Raw genomic sequence first — 20,422 nt, 5'->3', positions numbered from 1 at the left:
AGCATAAGTATTATTTCAGTTGAAACTTCACATTGTCCCATTTCATTATACTGGGATATTTCTATTACATAATAACCATTCTTAAATTATCAAACAAATTACATACCATAGCACTGTAACACCTACGTAATTTATAGGGACTGAAAAACTTTGTATTAATGAGAGTTTTATAAGTCTACCTAGAAATTGGGTGCATTTTAAATAAGGTAGTTACAATATCGAGAAATTATATTTATCACTGCTACAACTTACTGGTATATGCTGTACAGGACTAAGAATGCATCAAAAACCTTCCAGTTAGTCAAAAAGAAAACAAAAATGTAATATTTTAATATAGTAAATTCAATTAATTCAATATTTTAGCAGAAAATTTGTACCAAAATCAGTGTTCCTAATTTATAGGGGAAATTTTTAATTTCTTGGTGTTGCAACTGTTATTATGGCATTGGTACATTTTTAAAATGCATGGACACTTGGTAATTAATTTTTATTTCTTCAAGTAGTTACACATGCTTATTATAATTTATTTTATTATTAAAGTCTTTACAAAATAATTTTCTATTAAATTTTTTAATTTGGCTTTGTTGGAAGGCAGCATATAATTTGATGAGCCTAATGTTAATTAATTTGGGTAGGTACCTGCTTTAGTATTCAATTCGTTTTTGGGAATTACTACTAATGAAATATTACTGTTAGTTTTCAATATGTATGTTGTATTGTTTGGAAATCTCTTATTACATGACCGATGTCATAATGGATTTTTTGATTTAGACTTTCAAATTGTTGAAACAAATATGGCGTATTTTATTTTAATATGAACCAGTGTTATATATTCACTAATAATATTGTTTTATCTGTTTAAGCCCAATGTTATATGTTCTTTTTTGTTTGTTTTATTATTATATCGGCTCTCTCCACATACCAAGTTTTATCCGGGCCTTGTTTTCCATCCAGGACCGAAAATTCCAGAGATATTTGTGGTGCAGACATCTCATGTGTAAATTTGGTACGTGCTGCTATCTCTTGACGTGTATTTTGAAATATGAGTTTACCCCTTTATTTGGATTTAAATGGTAGGTTTTTTTAAAATATAAATTTTCATAGTCATGGCATTTAATCTTTCACGAGACACTGCGAGTTTTTATTAATGCTTTTAATAATAACCCTAATAAAAATTACATAAATAGTTCTGATTCTCAAATATAAATTTCTTTGGAAGTAAAAAAAAACCACAACAAAAATGTGTTTATAGCTGTTGTCAATAGATAGCAGAAACGCAAGGAAACTTTTTTCTCCATTATTTTTCTCGTATTATAATGAGATGTACAAGAGTTGAAATATGGCTTCCATGTTGCTGTAAACACTGTTTTGCCTTTTTTTTCTTAAGCATAACGACTGTAATAATTGTTTGTTTTGTTTAATACATAGTTCCGTGTGTTGGTGATAACCGAGAAAAATAAGTGTAACGCATGAATTTATACTCAGATGTCTGCTGTAACTACACAATCTGTGCCAGGTAAATTATTGCAAGGTGTCCTTGATTGTTTTAAATATGCCAAAATGTCAAAAATTAATAACATGTGACCGGTGTGTGATGAAAATTAAAAACATTCCTATATATAATTTCAAGAAACTGATGACCAATTTTGCATGTCACTAGCCATTTTTTGTTTGATAAATTATAAGGTAACAAACGTAGCCTGAAAAATAATAATTAAATTAATTTCTTTACTGTGCAGAAAAAATTCTTATACCTGTTTAAACATAAATATGCGTTAATATCTAATTAATAAAGTATATTGGAGGTTAACGTATACGTTCAAAACATAAACATTGGTTGTAACTTGTGTAGACCAATTACCGTTGTTTATCAACAGCTTGTGCTTATTTTATCAATAGTTATGTGTTATTAATTTACTTACTTCTTGCCTCTTAAGGGATATTGCACCATTTCTGTTTATGGGAACAGTCAAATAATTAAGTGAAAGATTGTTTAGGTTAGGTAGCTACGCTTATGCTTCTCAATGATTTTTCCTTTTTCTTTAGTTCCTCTCATTCTATTTGATAGTTCAGTTTAACAGGTTTGCAACATTTAAAGTATTTGACCTGTATTTCACCTTATCAGTGGGATATGTTAGGTTTGGTACTTTTAATATACTGTAAAATCACATGTTTGGTTGGCTAGGTTGAGTTGGCTACATTAAAAATACTGTTAAAATTGTTTTAATGGTTGGTTAGGTTAGGATATCTATAGTTAAAATACTGTAAATTGGTGTAAACAATTAGCTAAGTTATGTTAGCAATATTTTAACTATTTAACAGCTTTTTGGGCTAAGTAGTAATCATAATGCTATTTTCAGATTTTTTTCAGGAGAGTAATACCTACACTAGGAAATGACCTCTTTTTGAAAATATTAAATGATAGTGTTATACAATAACCTATAGTTAGTATCACAATAAAAATAAAATTGATATACAAAACATAATTGTTGTTTAAAAAATCTACATAATGTAGACACTTCAAACATTAGAATATTTTGATTTTCATTTGCTTCCCAATTTTGTTAAAAATTTGAACTACCTACTTTTATTTATAATCGTTATGATTGTAGACGTAATCTGGAGGATTCCAGAGAAGTAATTATTGTACACCCATACAGGATAAATTGGAACCCCTAGAGGGTTTACAGGAATCACGAATCTAAGTAATGTTCATTCACAAAAGCGCTTAGGTGTTAAAAATGTGTCTGTAAAGTGCTTGCAAATGTAAATAAATTTTTTTTTCTGGTAAAAATACTATGGCATTATGAATGCTTGTAGCAGCAGCTAACTCTGCAGACATGGAAAATCTGGAAAACTCAAGGAATTGAAAAAGTGTCTTCAAACCCGTGGGGGGGGGGGGGGGGGACAAGGAAATTGTCACAATCAAAGTATGAAACAGTATCAGTACCGTAATTTTTAATACTGCACAATATCTGAAAGTCTTAAAACAGAATATATTTTAATCATAAAATCTATCAGACTGGTAGTGTTGTATACATAGTATTGATCAAAATGATGACATTGGAAACTGTATAGTGTGCTTAAAAACTTATTTTTAGTCAAATTTTCGTGTCGTGTACGTTTGTCGAAATGTGTTAGTAAATTTAGTTTTGCTATACTTGGTTGTTTTACCGGATAGATCAATGAGACAGGAATAAAATGTTGGCTGGGCCAGGGAAACCGGGAATACTCAGGGAAATGAGCTGAAGTAAGTCTGCTCTATAACTAGCTCCATCCCAGTGTTAACATGCACTCTGATTTGTTTGGGACAGTGTGTTGCTGGTATTTCATTCTTGCAGGCTGTAGTATTTTTTGGGAAGGGTTTTACATCTCATGGTTATGCTCAGAGGCTTAAGGTAATGGGGACTCCAAGATGATTGTGAGTTACAAACCACTGGGGTACCGAATCAGAGTTCATTTATTGGACTCATGCCGGTGTGTTGGAATGGAACCCACAAGCTCCGCCGTTTGACATGTTGGCGATTGCCGCTCTAGAGGACCCCATGTTCTGTAGAAGCTGCACATTGTGTTTCACTGTCTCTTCTGCTCCCTAGGACTGTAAAAGTTATTAGGAGCAAATGAACCTAATACCAGAAAGAGTTGGTAATTCTCATATAAGTGAAGAAAATGACTTGAGAATTTTTTCTTTTAACCTGACACAAAAGCATACCTTGTGAAAAATACAATTGCGAATTAAGATTAGTCTAAACTTGAAACCATTTTGGGACTACCTAATAACCTTTTTAGTAATTAAGTATATGTCAACAAAAATGCTTTCGTGAAAAAGTTGTACATATGTAGTGTGATAGTGTCTTTGTCTAAAAATGTCATTTTACCTTGAACATTACGAACAACACAGAAGTGGATGATCGTACCAAAACACCCAGCAACTCTTCGAGAGGAGGAGTTCGAGAGCATCTTGCCCCCACGAGTGGAACGAACACTCGCCATACAATTTCCAACAAGTAAAGCGCTCGAGGGCACTTGAGAGTTAAATGGTCAAAAAGAGAGTGCGAGTAGAACAAATATTATTACATGTGGCGTTAGTGTGCTGCTGTGCATTTAGCAGTATGTGCAACGAACACAAAGTGGCACACGCTCATGGCTCGCTGTGTCCACCACAGCGGGTCCTGTTCGTTAAAACGTTAGTCTGTCGACAGGCAGCTGAATGGAAACTAGTCCTTTCAGGTAAGTCAAAGTTACAACAATGCCTACCGGAAAAGATGTTGCCTATGTCGGTAGGATAACCATCAATATTGTGACTTTTTTTTGCTGCAGGTAAACAAAGCCGTAACGGGCCGTCAGCAGTACACTGCACGTAACACCAGAGATGAAGAACGGTGTTCCAGCACGTGTTGCAGAAAATCCGTTGGTTAGCATAATGCAGTGTGCTCTTTGTGTTGGGATGCAGTTTACAGCCTGCCAAATCCTGTTTCACATGAACAGTGCTTTTATCTACGCCGACATCATACAGTCCACGCCATAACACCGGAAGATTGCCCCAATAGGCTGTATTCGGCACAGTTGTACCTGTAGCAATGTATTATGCTGTTACTGTAACCTTAAAATAAAAATTTTTTCTGGTGAAGGATTGTTAATACGGTTACAGTAACCACATTGAGGCAAGAGTTTAACATTTTAGCACTGTGCTTAGTTATGAACCAGTCATGTTTGGTAAGAAGCAGCCATGTTTCTTGGAACGTTTCGTTTCAGTATGTTAGTAGGTACACCAGCTCATTTTTTTTTTAAGCATTCAGTGTATGTTAGTAACATAACACTGTTTTCCGGCATAGACGACAGATCAAGGTGGTTCTCAGCGAAGACTTGTAAGGCTGCCACACCTTAACGCCACTTGGTTTTACATGTTTGGCTGTACTTTGTATCGCTGTTGTGTGACTGTCTGGTTGACTTGGTGCGAGACCTGGCTGCGAAGATTTCAGCTGCAGAGAAGTTCAGCGTGTGTGCGTGTGTTCACAGTCCCATGTCGCAATGTAGCGAAGCATGTGTCGCGATTACTGGACGGACTGTCAAACAACTTTCGTAATGTCTTCAACAGTGCAACTGTTAATTTATTTCTTATAAAGAGAGACAAATTAAATCCAGCTCACTGTATGATTATGTATTTCAGTGTTGGTACTATTTAGCCTTCCAACATGTTAATGTAAGTGATAACTTATCAGCTCAGCATATTGTCTATGGTTTGATATTTCACTGGAATATCATACACTACCTAGCACTGAAATGGAACACTATGCTTTGCTTTATGACAGTGGCCAAGTTTTGCAACTTTTATACCCTTAGCTATTTGTCTGTGTTGTTTACAGTTCTTGTATATTTACAGGTTGTATTTAATATACGTGTTAAAACTATGGGTACGTATGAAGGACGTAGAGAGAAGTAAGAAATGTTAAATGTAGGTCTGGAATTGCTTGTCATGTACAGTGAGTTACACTGGAGCCCTCTTATGTGGGATGCCATTATCAGCGTATATGAGCACAGTACACTGTTTGTATGATACATTTTCCAGTATGATTATTGCTGATATGGCAGTTAACATAACAGGGACCCGATGTATCTCTTTGCAAATTTTAATGGCTTCAGATATAATCATAAGTCTTTCTGGACCTGCGTTAATTGATATTTTTCCCTTGGCTTGTCCTGCAGTCAGACCCACAGTTTTGAAGTATATTTTAGCATACAGTTTGTATTAATGTATGACCATTAAAAATATAACCATTGAAATGTAATTTTGCCAGTTCCCAGTTTTGACAAATTTTTTATTGATTTTAAGTAAACTGTCAAACACAAATTCAGTTAAAATAAACGTGACATTTAACTTGTAATACCAGTTGTCTACAGGTCACGAAAAGTAACGAAACTGATGGACAGGTCACAAAAGCAATGATAGTGCTGGTCATCACAAAAATTAAATGACCAGTAGCGTTTTGCTAGCCAAAATTATTTTCTTGTCACCTCACTTCAGTTTATAATATTACATTAAGGGCGGTGTTCCAAGACATTCGGGTAAGGTATCGAAATTTGTAATATAAAAAGTTATGAGAATATTTTTATTAGAAGTCATGAAAATGTTTTGTCAGGTATTTTTAGTGATATCCTATGTTACATTTAATAATAATTTTAAGATAAATTTTACTGTTGTTGGAACTTTTTGCACACACATCATCGTTGTGTGTTTCAGTACTTCAGTAGGTATAGTTTCTAAGTTTACTTAGGTATTTTTACGAAAACCTTTATATTTTGTCATTATGAATGTTGAAATTGTGTTACAAAATGTATCGTAAGTAGACGTACTGGTATCCACATCGATTGTAACCAAGGAGGAAAAACACTTATATAAGGGTATAAGGGTATACTTAGTGGTTCATATAGGAATGCCGAAATTTCTTTCATTGATGGTTTTGGAAACTTCTGTAGAGACCAGTTATGAGGCAGGACAAAATCGGGAACGAGATTGTACAAGCAAAAGCAGGAGTACGAGACTAGAATGAGATATTGAAAATGCAAGAATGAGATGGTATGGTCATGTGCAGAGAATGGGAAAAGGGGCTGCCTAGGAAAATGATGGGAGTTGAAGGACATCGGAAGAAGACCCCCAAGGAAGACCGAGGAAGAGGTGGGAAGAGCATATAGTTAAGAAGTGCAAGAAAGAGGAGAAGATTGCAGTAAAGTGAATGATGAGTAGAGACCTGCAAAATTCGCTGATTCAATGACCTCCAGGATAGACTCTACTATACTCTACACACTCGGGAAAATGCCAACTGTTCATTGGCTGTTGACTTGTGAGTCGTCTCGACTGGATGGCCTGTGATTCGACACTTCTTTGAGCGAGGGTCTCTAATTGGCCCTCATTACTCAGATTAACAGTGAACCAATTGCAGAAGCAGCGCTAAGGTATAATTATTTGAATTGTAGCATATCATGAAATGAATCCGCAAATTTTGCAGGTCTCTAATGATGAGGAATGGTGGAGGAACAGATGAAGATGTAGCAATTTGCTTTGCTGACCTGGCCACAGGCTGGAAACAGTTTATGATGATGATGATTTATTAGAGTCTTGCTAATCCGGACCGTGCTCGTGTGAACATCCAGTTGACTCGGAAGGAAAAGATGTTTTGTTAATCCAACATCAGTTGTAGGATAAAAACTTAGGTCTATGTATTAAAATTAAGCATAAGGACAAGTATTTATAAAAAAACTTTAATTTTTTTATAGTTTTTAATCTTCTAAATTTTAAATTACATGTATTTTAATGCATATCCATTTAATATGGATTTTCAGTGATCCATAGAGGGTCCGGTCTTATCTAGTCCAGATTTATGGGTCTGTACTGTAAGTAACGGTAAACTAAACATGTTAAGGAGTCAAAAATACTTGTCATAAGTAACAAAATATATAATTAAATTATTGTTAAAAAATTTTTTTGGTAATAATTCTTGCTGCTTGATTACTTTTCAGCCTGGAGCTGTTTAGTTATTAGTTTTTACAATATGTGGCATGGCCATGAAATAGTTTGACCTTTTGTTTCTGTCAATGTAGAACCCCTTTGACTCTTGCAACACATTTTAAATCTCCTTTTAAAATAAGTTCACTGCCCCAATTGGAAAAAAACTTAAACCTGAGTAGTGGTTTTTCTGCTACCAATATTGGATTGGCTTTCTCTGTAAAATAGGTGGTTTTTATATCAATGCTAGAAGGTTAAAATGTGGTGGTTTGATTTATCTTTTATTTTATAAATTCCTAAAAATGCTGAAGTTAAACATTTCCAACACAAGACATTCTCAAACCATCCTTTCAAATTATGTTAAACCATTGGTTCATGCTTAGTCAAATATTTATGGAACGGACCTTTGAAAAATACTTGCACCAGTGATAAACTCACTTGAACATTGAATAGGTACTTTGTGATGCACAGCTTGTTTGGCTGCATGTTATTGTTTTGTGTATCACGGTGGCCTGTGATTTTTTTTTGCTGTACATTTTTAACTACGAAGTTGCAATGTTGCCATGGCTTAGGGCTCTGTCACACTGCCAGATATTTGTCTCCAACCATATTTGACAGTAGAGTTAGAGGGGTAGTATTGGATGGAAAATAGCTTCCAATTTTCTCCATAAAATAAATTTGGACAGATAACCTCAAATATGTTTTAAAAATTGTGCCACACTTCCAAATATTATTTTTGGTCTGAGATATCACATACTTATAAATTTTAATCTCATTTTGGAATTAAAATACACATCACAGTGCTGGATGGAATTTTTGAACTTGTTATGCTTGTTTATAATTTTTTTTTTTTTTAAATTTTAATTGTGTGTAAATTTAACATACAATAATATTTGTTATATAATACAATAAATAAGTGTTCAGTGATTTTTTTTAAGTTATAGAAACATAATTTACTTTTTTACGTAAAATGTTTTCACAGGACATTCATATTAATATTATAGTAATTTCACTTTTATAGCCTCTTTTAATCACTCGCGTATTCTTAGCCATTTTAAAGATTCGTTGTGACGGAAACTGATGTCATTTACGTTTTCGGTAGGCACAATTTGTATTGACAAATTGCATCCAACATATTTTAGAACCTATTTTTAGAAACCTGCAAAATTCGCAGATTAATTCAGTGATAGGCTAGAATTCAAACACATATACCTCTTAGATAATTTTGCTATTGGCTTACTGTTCATCTGGACGAATCTCAACCAGTTATAAACCCTCAATCACAGACAAACCAGCTGAGACGACTTACAAGTCGGCAGCCAATGAACTTGCGTTATTTGCCCGAGTGTGCAGGGGTGTGTGCCGTCTATCCTGAAGGCCATCGAAACTGCGAATTTTGCAGGTCTCTACCTATTTTGTATTCAAAATATGATGGAAACTCAAAGTAATCCTACATGATATGGGCTGCGCCATTGATGTTTTCGGTGATGTCACAACCATGCAACTTTGTTTGACACAACATGTTGGAAGGTGTAAGAAGCAAAAATTTAACAGTGTGACAGGGCCTTCAGCAGTTATAATTACAGCCTCCTTCCCGTACGGGTAGTTGGCCTCCTTGTTGTCAGCCAATCTCTCGACAGACAAAATAAATTTAACTAATATCGAACACATCAAACCTGCTTCTCCTGTAATGCACACGGAAACTCTCAAGGGCTCCCAAAACATGCCAGAAATGTGTGCTTGTGTTAGTTCCAATTGAGATTATACCTAAAAGGTTTCTCATCAGATATATTTTCTAAACTTGTGTATTTTTTTTTTTTAGAAATGTTAGATGTCATGCAAATGATCATATTTCGGAACACATTGCATCACGTTTGACTGCTATAAGTTAGCTGTTGATATCATTTGAAACGAGACATGATAATGCACGGGAACAATCGTGATATATAAAGCTCTTAAAAAATAATGGTAATTGCAAGCAATTGAAGTAACCTACTTGGTGTGTAAGAACAACAGTTCCGTTGAGGCAGAATTCAAGTTAGTGAAAACTTGTTATTTCTGTGTGTTGTAGGTAGTAGCTTCATTATGTGGTTTACTTACCACCATCTTTAAAATGACAGATGCTCATAGCAACAGCCATGCATAGCCGTTGTAGGCAGTGGGTGTTTTTAAACACTTTAAATGACAGAATTGATGTGTGGTTGTTATTCTGTTATTTTTTTATGTGTAATTCTTTTTGACTATTTTTTTTTTTCAATTTTTCAGTCTCACGTTGTTTCCTAAGATATCATTTTAATTATTTTAATTTTAATTAAACCATTTTTTTTTTGTTATATTGTGTAGTAATAATCTTAAGCTCTAATTATATTACATATTAAATAATTTTTATATTATAAATTATAATTTTTTTCATACTCCTAAAGACTGATGTTGACTAGAGTGTAAGCTGCATCATGAGACACTTTCAAATTTTAATTAATCCATGTATCATTATGATATAAATTGTCCACTTCAGTAGATGAATTAACTGAAATGGTTAATTGAAGTGATGTTAGGTTTTTTAATATTAACATTTTTGAACATTTTTATTCTTAATCATTTTGATCTGAGATATTAATGAATAGTATTATTCTCTTGATCTTTTCACCTTGACCTTAATTCTTAAATATGAGCTTGTCATAACTAATAGTTAGGGTATTAGTAAATTTCTAATTAATGCCCAGTGCCAATTAACATATATTAACTTAAGTTATATTTAAGGTTGTTCCAAATGTCAAAATATTCCTGCTCTGCTATTCTGTTTAGTAAAGTATATTTCCAATATTATTTAAACATAATTAAATTAAATTTCTGCAGAGGTATAATTTGAGAGACATTTTATAGTCCTATCAGACAACTATTCTTTAATGATTGCTCTAAACAGTAATTGCAGATTGTGTGAAATTCTTTAGCAAGTGATTACGTTTTCAGCTCAGCAGATTAGTGGAACAATAGTGTTTGAATAGTCAGCAGAGATCAGTTTGAGTAACATGCCAAGTATTGTCTAGTTTTTTTTTTGTCCTTGAAACAGTACAATGAAGTAAGGATGTAACTGTACGAGCTTAATTTAGAAAAAAAAAAAAAAGTGATTTTATTTATGTATCAAGCATCTTCACTACGGATCCCAAACAATTACAATTTTTTTCTCTCTCCAGGGACTGACCTGACAAAGACGATCCAAAAACGTCGTGCTGGCTCAATAGGGTAAGTAAGCATGCAGAGGATTTTTCAGTCAACTTTGAAACCTCGAGACACCTTTGCCCTTGAAGATCAGCATTTTTAAGAAATATGTCATGTTGAAAAATTCTCTTGCAGTTCACTTTCATATGCTGCTGCCAAAGTTTTAATATCCACTTAATGTAAGCCATCAGAATATTAATTTTTTTTTTTAATGTTAAGAAATAAACTGCTTTTCAAGAGGCTGGTTTATTTTATGAATAAAAGGAGTAATTGAAAAACTATGTATGTGTGTTTATATATAATGTAAGGATGTAAGTTCTTTATTTCAAACAAATAATACTTTTTTTTTGAAACTTAAGATCAAGTCTTCAACTGGCACTCAAGGGTTTTTAATTGAAATTTTTTTTTAACTTAAATAAAACTTAGAGGGGTCCGTGTTACGGAGGGACCTAGGTGCGTTTCAGGCCGAAGCCTATACACTTAGTCAAGCTGGGATTATATATATATAGAATTGTTGATGCTATATATATTGCATTGTTGATGCTATATATATTGCATTGTTGATTATATATATTGCATTGTTGATGCCTATTGCATATCTATAATAAAGGGCATTGCATTGTTTAATTTTTTTTTCGTTTGAGTTGCGGCAGTGGCGCACTGAACTGTACCAGTGTTTTATCCATTTTATTATCGTACAAACCTACAGTTCTACTGAGATCTTGATAAAATTTTGCACACCTGACCTTTGAAACAAGAGAAAGGTTACTTGTCTGTGAGATGTTGAGGAATAAAATAAAATTTAATTTAAAAAAATTAAAAATAAAAACCTTTTTTGTTGTATGAACTAAAAAGTAATAAATTTTGGGGGGAAAAAATGGGGAGGGGATGGTTTTGAAGTTTCCGATTGTCTCGGAAACACTCCAAATCGAAAGGGAATCAATTTTTTAATTTTCGAAATTTTGTGGCTGGTTTTCCCATCCTCCTCCCCTTGCCACCGGGAAATTTTCCCACCATGCCTGGGCCCATGGATACACAAAAACAATAGTGGTTGTTTGCCCCTATGACCCTTTCTCCTGTACTTACCTCTGCCGTTTGTGAAGCACAAACACTTGTTATAGCAACGGTCAACACAACACCTTTTTTGCGTGGTACTGCGAACTAAGGCACATGCTAGACTTGAAGAGTGACCCAGTAAACACGGTTTTTGAGAAAATGAACAATATTAACTTTTGTTAATTGTGGTTTCTAATCACGGTGTATTGTATGCTTGTTATATGTTTTCAACATTTGTTCTTCCGATTGCTGTAATTATCACAGAAATGTGCTGTTGGATAATTTTTTCATTGGCGATGTTCGTGTTGAATACCAGGGTGTGTGCTTGTTAATTAAAATGTCCTGAAATAAGCATTAATCATGTTGGAAGTCACAACATTTTTTATGTGCTGCTGTCATATTTTAAGATTTTTATTATATAATTGGAACATTCCTGCGAATATTAGATCTATTTAGTATAATTTTTATTTGTATAAAAAATGACTCGCGCTACAAAACCTTTTTTAAAAAATTCACCAAATGGGTTTAATGGAAAAATTCCTAAAATAAAAAAAAATATTTTTGATTTTCGGAATTTTTTCTTGACAAGCAGTGCAAATCTGCAATGGTGTACCTATGTCCAAAAAATAAAACTGAATTAAATCGAGAATTACCGATTGCACGAATCATTCAAAGAACGTATACCTTACTAAATGGGCTTTGAAAATTCGAGGTCATACGTTTGGTATTTGTAGACAGATTTGAGATTTTTCAATTTTATCGATACCTCTATTCAGCGGGTGTGTCGCAACGCCGTGTGGTCGTGGCGTCTCGCGTATCGCAACTGCATCGGAACATTTGTGGGGGGGGGGGGGGGGTTTATCGATCGACACCTAGCCTATTTTTTTGGAGACCTAAATTGCCTCGGGCTAAAGTGATGTGTGGTGTCGCGCACCGAAAATAGCTTTCTGTCACGACAGTTTTCGACGAGTGTGACGGCAGGACGTTTGACGAAGAGGGTAATGATAGTGGTTATGCGACGGGGGTTTTGAGAGTGATGAAAAAAAGGAAATTATTGGGGGGGAAGGGGGTTGGGTGGACCTAACAAGCATGGGTTTCGCTCCTACAGTAGGTTGTAAAAAAACGAAACAAGGCTTTAAACGCTTTTTTTTATTGCGATTTCCACCCGGATAAGCGAGACTACTCAGTCATTCATGTATGCATATACGCGGGGCGCTGATGCTCAGTAGGCTGGGGGGGGGGGGGGGGAAATAAAAATGGAGGAGGGTTTAGGAGGTGTTTATCGAGCGATGGAAATTCGCGTGCGTTTCATTCCCACCCTACTCTACCCCCCCTTTCTCTTCCCACCCCCCCAACAATTCTTTCCCGGCGGTATAAAACTTTTTATGGCTGGAAAATAAAACCATCAGGATCTCACCGCATCGATTCTCTATCGTTGTTGATACGCATCCAGATAGGCACAGGAAAAAAAAAAAAAAAAAAAAGCACGCTACCTTCCTTCTAACCCGCGAGAGAGAACTGAGGTCTGGTCTGTCTCCGGGCGCGCGATTTTTCGTTTGGATTTTGTTTTTCCTGAAGGTGTAGTGATTCGCGGAAAAAAAAAAAAAAAAAACGTTCGTGACTTATCGCTAGAGACTTGCAAAATTCGCGGACTCATTCGGTGATAGGCTAGATTTCAAACACATAATACCTCTTAGATAATTTTGCTATTGGCTTAACTGTTCATCTGGACGAATCTCAACCAGTTATAAACAAACCCTCAACCAAAGAAGGATCGAATCACAGACAAACCAGCTGAGACGACTTACAAGTCGGCAGCCAACGAACTTGCTTTATTTGCCCGAGTGTACAGGGGTATGTGCAGTCTATCCTGAAGGCCACCGAAACCGCGAATTTTGCAGGTCTCTACTTATCACTGTAAGAAATATTTTTGTAATGATCCTAAACATGTGATGAAAGTTTTTAACCTACACAGTTGCATGGGATATGTGCCGTTTGACTTTTTCCGAAACAAATGTAGGGTAGATACCACGGGTTCATGATTAATTTCCCTTACAATTAATTATTGTATATATTAATAATTTCCATTAAATGTTTTGTGTATAGGGCATTCCGTCTAACGCGAATAATTTGTAATAGACTTCTGACAGTATTTCCTCTCATCAACTGCACAGAATTCAACTAGAAAAGTATGTTATCTCCCTTTCCCTGAAAACTTGACAGTTAGTCCCATATTTGAACGCATTCTTGACTAAAAATTAAACATTTTGCAAGAATAAAAAAAAAATACATTTTTGTGAGAGACACATCATTTCGAACTTATGTTTCGGCAAGAAATATTTACAATACCTAGTTATTTATCAAGCGATCCGATTATTATAACATAATAAAAAGGACAGTGAACACGATAAAATAAGATGACCGAGAGCTTTTTCAAGATACTTGGCTATCAACTATCTCAATTCTATGACTCGAGAGTGCGGTTTCGAAAGTTAGAAAGTACAGTAAATTTACGGGCTTTTCAGCGAATAATTCGCCTCTAGTTCTTCATAATTTTATGTAGCAGAATATTCGTAGAATGTACCCCGTACTTCGACTTCCGAGTTCTGTTTTTTTTTAAATGATAAACATACTCGTAGAAAAAATGTGTGTGCAGTAGTCTTAAGGCTCCGCCTACCCGGTCACACACAGGGTGCGCAGAGCTTCAGGAAAAACAACGCGATTTCAAAACTACTCAAGATATCCGAGTGGGGTCTGCTTACGAAAAGCATTTAAGAGTTCGCTGAGGCCCGAAAAGTCCTTTTAATTTTGGATCATGTTTTTAAACTCTATTTCTAGAATAGTTAAAATGGCTAAAACGCATGTTTTCAGAGTAATTTTTAGGCGTAAAACAACCAGTACAGATTATTAAAAGCACTTAAGGGACTTGAATTGCACCTTTATCTTCGTTTCTCCGCCATATAACGTTGTCACCGCTCAAGTTTCACAGTTGTCCTGTGCACTGGGAGAAGACTGCGCGCCAGTCCAGAGGAGACACCGCGCTAGAAGCACCAGCGAGCGTCGCGCTTATCATCCCGCCTCGCTAACACACATACACCCCTGACGAGGCGGGCCCCTTATCAAGTTTTCGAATGTTTTGCTGTTTACCTAGAATATTTTCGTGTTCAAAGTCGATAAACTTAGTGCCCGTAAATTTTCGAAGATGACGGTAAATGTATGAAAACAGACCTTTAATAGTTATTCTTCTTAAAATACAGTTAAAAAAAAAAAAAAAAAAAAAAAAAAAAAAAAAAAAAAAACTGGAACCGAACTACTCATCCGCCCTTAGCGTATCCCCAAATGTTTTTTTTCTTCTTTTTTTCGTAAACAGGCACCAATCGGATATTTCGAGCAGGTTTCAAATCGTTTTGTTTTTTTCTGAAGCTCCGCACACCGCATGCACCCTCGCTGCGTCCTCTGTAAGCAGGAGTTTCTCGGCGAGCCGAGTGAAATGGTCGTTCCCGCGTGTCGTAGCGATTGTGGACTGCGCATCGTCACAGAGAAAAAGGTTTGTTTGAATCAAACAAATATTTGTTTATATATGGCAAAAATAATATTTACTTGGTGGAACAAAAAAATTTTTTTGTTAGTTTAACCAAACTCGGTAAGTAACAAAAATAATTTGTTACACCTAACCAAATATACATTTGAGTTGACAAAATCATTTTGTTGGGTCAACAGAATCTTTCCTACTTCAAAATATTTGTTTTAATTGACAAAATATAATAATTTCCCCATATACAAACAAATATTTTGTTGAGGCAAACAAACCTTTCTCTCGGTGTAGTAATTTGGCATTCGAACTTAAAATCATTTACAGTGCCCAGGAAAATAACGGGGTACGCACTTTTCAATCCAGAAATATATATATATATATATATATATATATATATATATATATATATTTATATATATTCGTCAGTGATGCTTTAAATTTTTTGTAATGTTCATAACTAGCCCGGACGGAGGCTCCCAAGAATCGACCGCTTAGCTCAGAGGGCTTCGGGAAAAAGCTTCTGCGGCGATGCCACGTGTATTTTTTGTATTGGTTAGGAAGTTACCTTAATTAGCGCGCACTTTTTTAACCCTCCCTCCCCCTCGACACCTTTCCGATGCCCCTCAGTTGTTCGAGTGGCATGGGGTGCGGCGAGTCCCACCCCCTTAACACAGGGCTTCCCCCAAAAGCAGTCAGTTTCTTTTGTAAGCCAAAAGTGGTTCGCCATTGTCTTCCCCTCTCTGCGAGGGGCTTTATTAATGATGTTGGTCGAAGTTTTTTTTTTTTTTTAGTTTGTTGGGGGGGGGGGGGGTTGTGCTTTTTTACTTCGGCCCAGCATCTGCTCCCTGCAGATCACGTGACTTACTTCAGGGGCGGCAATTTGCTTGAGTCTACAGCCGGTGTGCCGGGGTTCGTCTGAAAAAAAAAAACTTTTATTAATAATTGCTTAGGAGCAAACTTTTTTTTTTCCTCCATAATTTCTCAGGGAGAAAAAAAAAACTTTTTTTCATAATTGCTCAGGGGAATTTTTTTAAAATATTTGCTAAGGGAAATAATTTTTTTTTAATAATTGCTTAGGTTTTTTTTTTTTTTGCAAAATTGTGCAGGAAAAAAAAAACTTTTTTAAATAATTTCTCAAGAAAAAAAAAGTTTAAATAATAGTTTAGGAATAAAAATTTTTAAAAATAAAATAATTGATTATAAAAAAACTTTTTTTGTTGCGCGGGGGGGGGGGGGAATTTTTTTTTTTTTTAAATTGCTCATGGTTTTTATGCGATATTTGCTTATGAACACGTCTTAAAAAAAGTTCGTGAAGGAACGCAAAAAATTTTCGAGACAAAAACTAAGTTATTTGCAATGTGTATAGTGTGGAGTCATTTTTTCCTCTGATTTCGCAGTGATTTCCGACTTCCTCGGTGAAGCGCAAGGTTTCCGTTGGATTCATCAAACCTAACCTGAAAGAAACGAGCGTGTTCACAGAAGTTTCTGTTACTACAGGATGTCTTTTAAAAAAATGTGCTTACAATCGGAAAGACAGTAAATCGATATTTGCACGCAGTATGATTATCTATCCTGGGCTTGTTTACTTTAATTTTGCATTTAATGGTCTTTAATTTCAATCAAGTTTAACTCCATATCGGTTTTGGTAAACACTTATCATTTCAAGTGTGAAATAAAAAAAAAAAATTGTTGCCGCATAAGTCGTGCACAGAAATTTTTTTTGTCCCCGAAAGTATAGCATGTTAGATTTTATTTGGAAATGTCATCAATAGTAGGGTTATCTATGATTGAGTAGCAGAAAATTTTGGTCACAGTAGGCAGGTTGGTGATTTGAAAACTTAAAAAAAAAATAGTTTTACGACACAATATGATTTATTTTTTACGTGATAAAATAGATGAACGCCGGCTGCACGCACGAAAAAGCACGACTCGTCACGTTCCGCTTGAGCCGAGCGTGCAAGAACCGGCCAATCACCGTGCGAGAAAATCTTATATAATATCAATCAGGTTAAGGCGGGCTTTTTAACTAATTGTTCGTGATTATATTTAAACAAATCATTTAAATTAAATTTGCAAAAAAAACTGTAAATGATATTTGAAAATTAAAAAACGTATGCAATTTTTCATCAATGCTTTCTTATGACGTTTTCACGTAAAATTATCGTCCGTAAACCGACTTTACAGACTGCCCTTCTTTTTTTTTTTGGTTGAACTGACCTATCACCTGTTCTGGACTTGGCGTTGAGTTGGATTATTGTCCGTGAAGGTATGACCGCGTCATGGGGTGGATAAGCCTGTGGTCGAAACACAAGGTTTTTTTTTTCTGTGCCTAGCTGTCGTGCGGGATCAAAGGCTCCGCCCCAACCCCATTCACCCCCCTCCCGGACTCGTAATTGAAAATGCTGGACCACGCGGGAACGCTCTCTTCGGGGGGGTGTATCTTTCAGGGATTGTACGAGAGCTAGGGAGAGGGGATGAAAGGTAGGGAGGGGAGTGGGGGGGTGGTCGTGTGTCGAAGGTCAGGCGGCAACCTGTTACCTGTGTTGCGACCCTTCTCTCCCCCCCCCCTGAAGGCCCTTTCGCCCGAAGGAGGGCAGCACCTGTGTCCGCCGCGACCCTCCGCGCATATCAACGCCCTGGGTGACCGCCCTTGAATGAAAACGACGTCCTTTAAGGGGTGTTGTGAAGGGGGGGGGGGGGTAGCGACACGGGAAAGGGTTTAAGTTCATAATCTTCCCGCCTGCGCGCGGCCGTTGTGGATTGGACCCGGATGGTCGACAAGCCCCTTCCGTCCTCCACCCCCCCCCCCTACCACCTACTTGCCGGAAGCGGAGTTGCCTCTTGTCCTCTGCCAGTCCTCGTAGCCATAACCAGTCAGGGTGTCCACAGTTAGTACTTTCCTACTAGATCTAGTACTTACTGTTATCATTTGTTTAGTGGTCTAGTACATTTACGCTCAGATCTAGTACTTTTTTTCCCTTTAATATAATAATTTTACGGTAACTCCAATATGTTTTATTATTAAGCGTAATTATTTTTGAAAACTATGGAATGTATGTGTGTGGTGTGATATTTAAGTTCGAGCATTTGCAATGTCATAATAACTTCCTAAATTGTTAAAACTATAAAAAAAAAAATTGTAATTTAGTACCTTTTTTTTTCCTTTCAAATCTAGTACTTTTTTTCTCGCCTAAGTTGGTACGCAATATATATATATTTTTTTCCATGTGGACACCCTGCAACCAGGGAGTCTGACCCAATGTGGGCCAGTCTCCGTGTAACAGGGAGACCTAAGATGCACGTCATAAAGTTCTGCCCTTCCCGATTACACCCGAACAATTCACCTTCGGCCAACCTCGGGATTTGTTTTATTTTTTGCGCAGGGAAAAATGAATTTTAAATATTAAAAGTGGTCGGTTAGGTTAGCTACATGAAAACACTTTAAAACACTATGGACGGTTAGTTAGGTTAGTATAGCTACATTAAAATAAACAGAGAAATATAAATATATATATAAATAAACCCGAGGTTGGCCGAAGGTGAATTGTTCGGGTGTAATCGGGGATGGCAGAACTTTATGTGCATCTTAGGCTTCCCCCGTGTAGCGCCTTACCTCGGCGAGGAGCCAATTCCTGTGTTCTCAGCCTGCAAATACACCTGTGACACGACACACTTTGCCACGAGTGCTTTGAAATAAACCCCGAGCGTGATAAATATACAGAAAACAAAATTTCAAAGCAGTCACGAGGATTGCCGACAGAAGTGAAAACTTAAAACTATATAAAAAAAAAGTTATTATTGGATATCCAAATTAATTGTTTGATCTTAAATTAAAACTTTTAAATCAAAAGTAAATATTATTAATATTATTGATAGAATTAAGAAAATAGAAATATAATTTTAAATAAATACTAACTTTGTAAAATATAATTGTGTAACATAAGAAAAATTTTGTTATAAAAAATCAGAGACTTTTCGCAATTTTTAAGAAAAAAAAAATATCACACAGCAAATTTGTTTTATCACGTTAGTAAAATAACTCCTAAATTACTATAAAATACGCATTGCATGGTAACTGTAGGTATTAAAAAAATAATGATCTTAATTTTTAGGTTATATTGCTACAAAGACTCCGTTTTCTTCGTTATTCAAAATATTATACTCACTTTTTACTACACAGTAATCGTATACTTAAGATTTAAAATAAAAATTGAACACAAACACAATTTGAACAATAATAGGAACAGATATAGTGTTATCGTTAACACGTCACGTGACCATGTCGATGACGACTTACATGAATTTACTCCCTATCCAAACCTTCCCATATAAGTTTTCACTTCAAAAAAATAGTGTTGTTAACTACGTGTTTAGTTTCCCAACTCGCGTGGCGCAGACATCATGCTTAAACCGGCACTCACTTCCAGAGAGAAAAAAAACCTTATTTCGGGGATAAAATCTTTCCAGGACACCGAAAAAGGTAGAATTTTATCCAGCAACTAGCTTTTTCCGCTAAGTAGGAAATATCTCACTTGACGTTAAGTCCTACGTCTGAGAATGATGCCAATATTAAAGTTTTACACGAGATTGTGTTTAAAAAAAAATTATTTTATGTAGGAAGATATTATTTTCAATCCCTTGGACTATCATTTCAGTTACACAGGAGATAAATGTGTTAAAATGTATTATCCCATTGTGGAGAAAATATATATAAAAATATTTGTTTGAATACTAAGACAGGCTAAAGTTACAGTGATGTTAGTTACTTGTTCAACTATTGTACAATTTTGATCCTGGTGACATCCTTATTATGATACAACGTTACGGTATTTTAGATCCCGCATTGATTTCTGAGGCTTAAATGGTTGAAAAAGTTATTCACACCAATTTAAATTCAACCCGTTCCAATACGATTCAAAAGCATCGAACATCCATCATGACACCTGAAACACTATCATTCGCGAAAATATTTTGTGACCTTGTGTGTTGGTAATATTGTTAGTATGGTCTGGTGTTTCGTGATTGGTTTAGTTTCTTTGGGGCGACTGAAATGCTGTCCCTTGGAAGGGCAGCCCTTCAGGATTTTTCTGACAGTGGTGTTTTTGAAA

General features: G+C 35.6%; 1 protein-coding gene across 2 annotated transcripts in view; it reads left to right on the top strand.

Moving 5' to 3' along the window:
* The first annotated feature begins 1,111 nt into the window (after nucleotides 1-1,111).
* The window catches only part of LOC134540263 (aryl hydrocarbon receptor nuclear translocator homolog), a 286,817-nt gene continuing 267,506 nt past the window's right edge, over nucleotides 1,112-20,422 (top strand). For both annotated transcript variants that reach the window (XM_063382917.1, XM_063382914.1), the window contains exons 1-2: nucleotides 1,112-1,516; nucleotides 10,699-10,747. In XM_063382917.1, the coding sequence (XP_063238987.1) occupies nucleotides 1,486-1,516; nucleotides 10,699-10,747 (80 nt within the window). In that variant the 5' untranslated portion in view covers nucleotides 1,112-1,485. The remainder of the gene's footprint in view (nucleotides 1,517-10,698; nucleotides 10,748-20,422) is intronic.

Source organism: Bacillus rossius, chromosome 16, assembly GCF_032445375.1.
Source record: "Bacillus rossius redtenbacheri isolate Brsri chromosome 16, Brsri_v3, whole genome shotgun sequence".
In the NCBI taxonomy this organism is placed as follows: domain Eukaryota; kingdom Metazoa; phylum Arthropoda; class Insecta; order Phasmatodea; family Bacillidae; genus Bacillus; species Bacillus rossius.
This window is presented reverse-complemented; position numbering and strand designations above follow the sequence as displayed.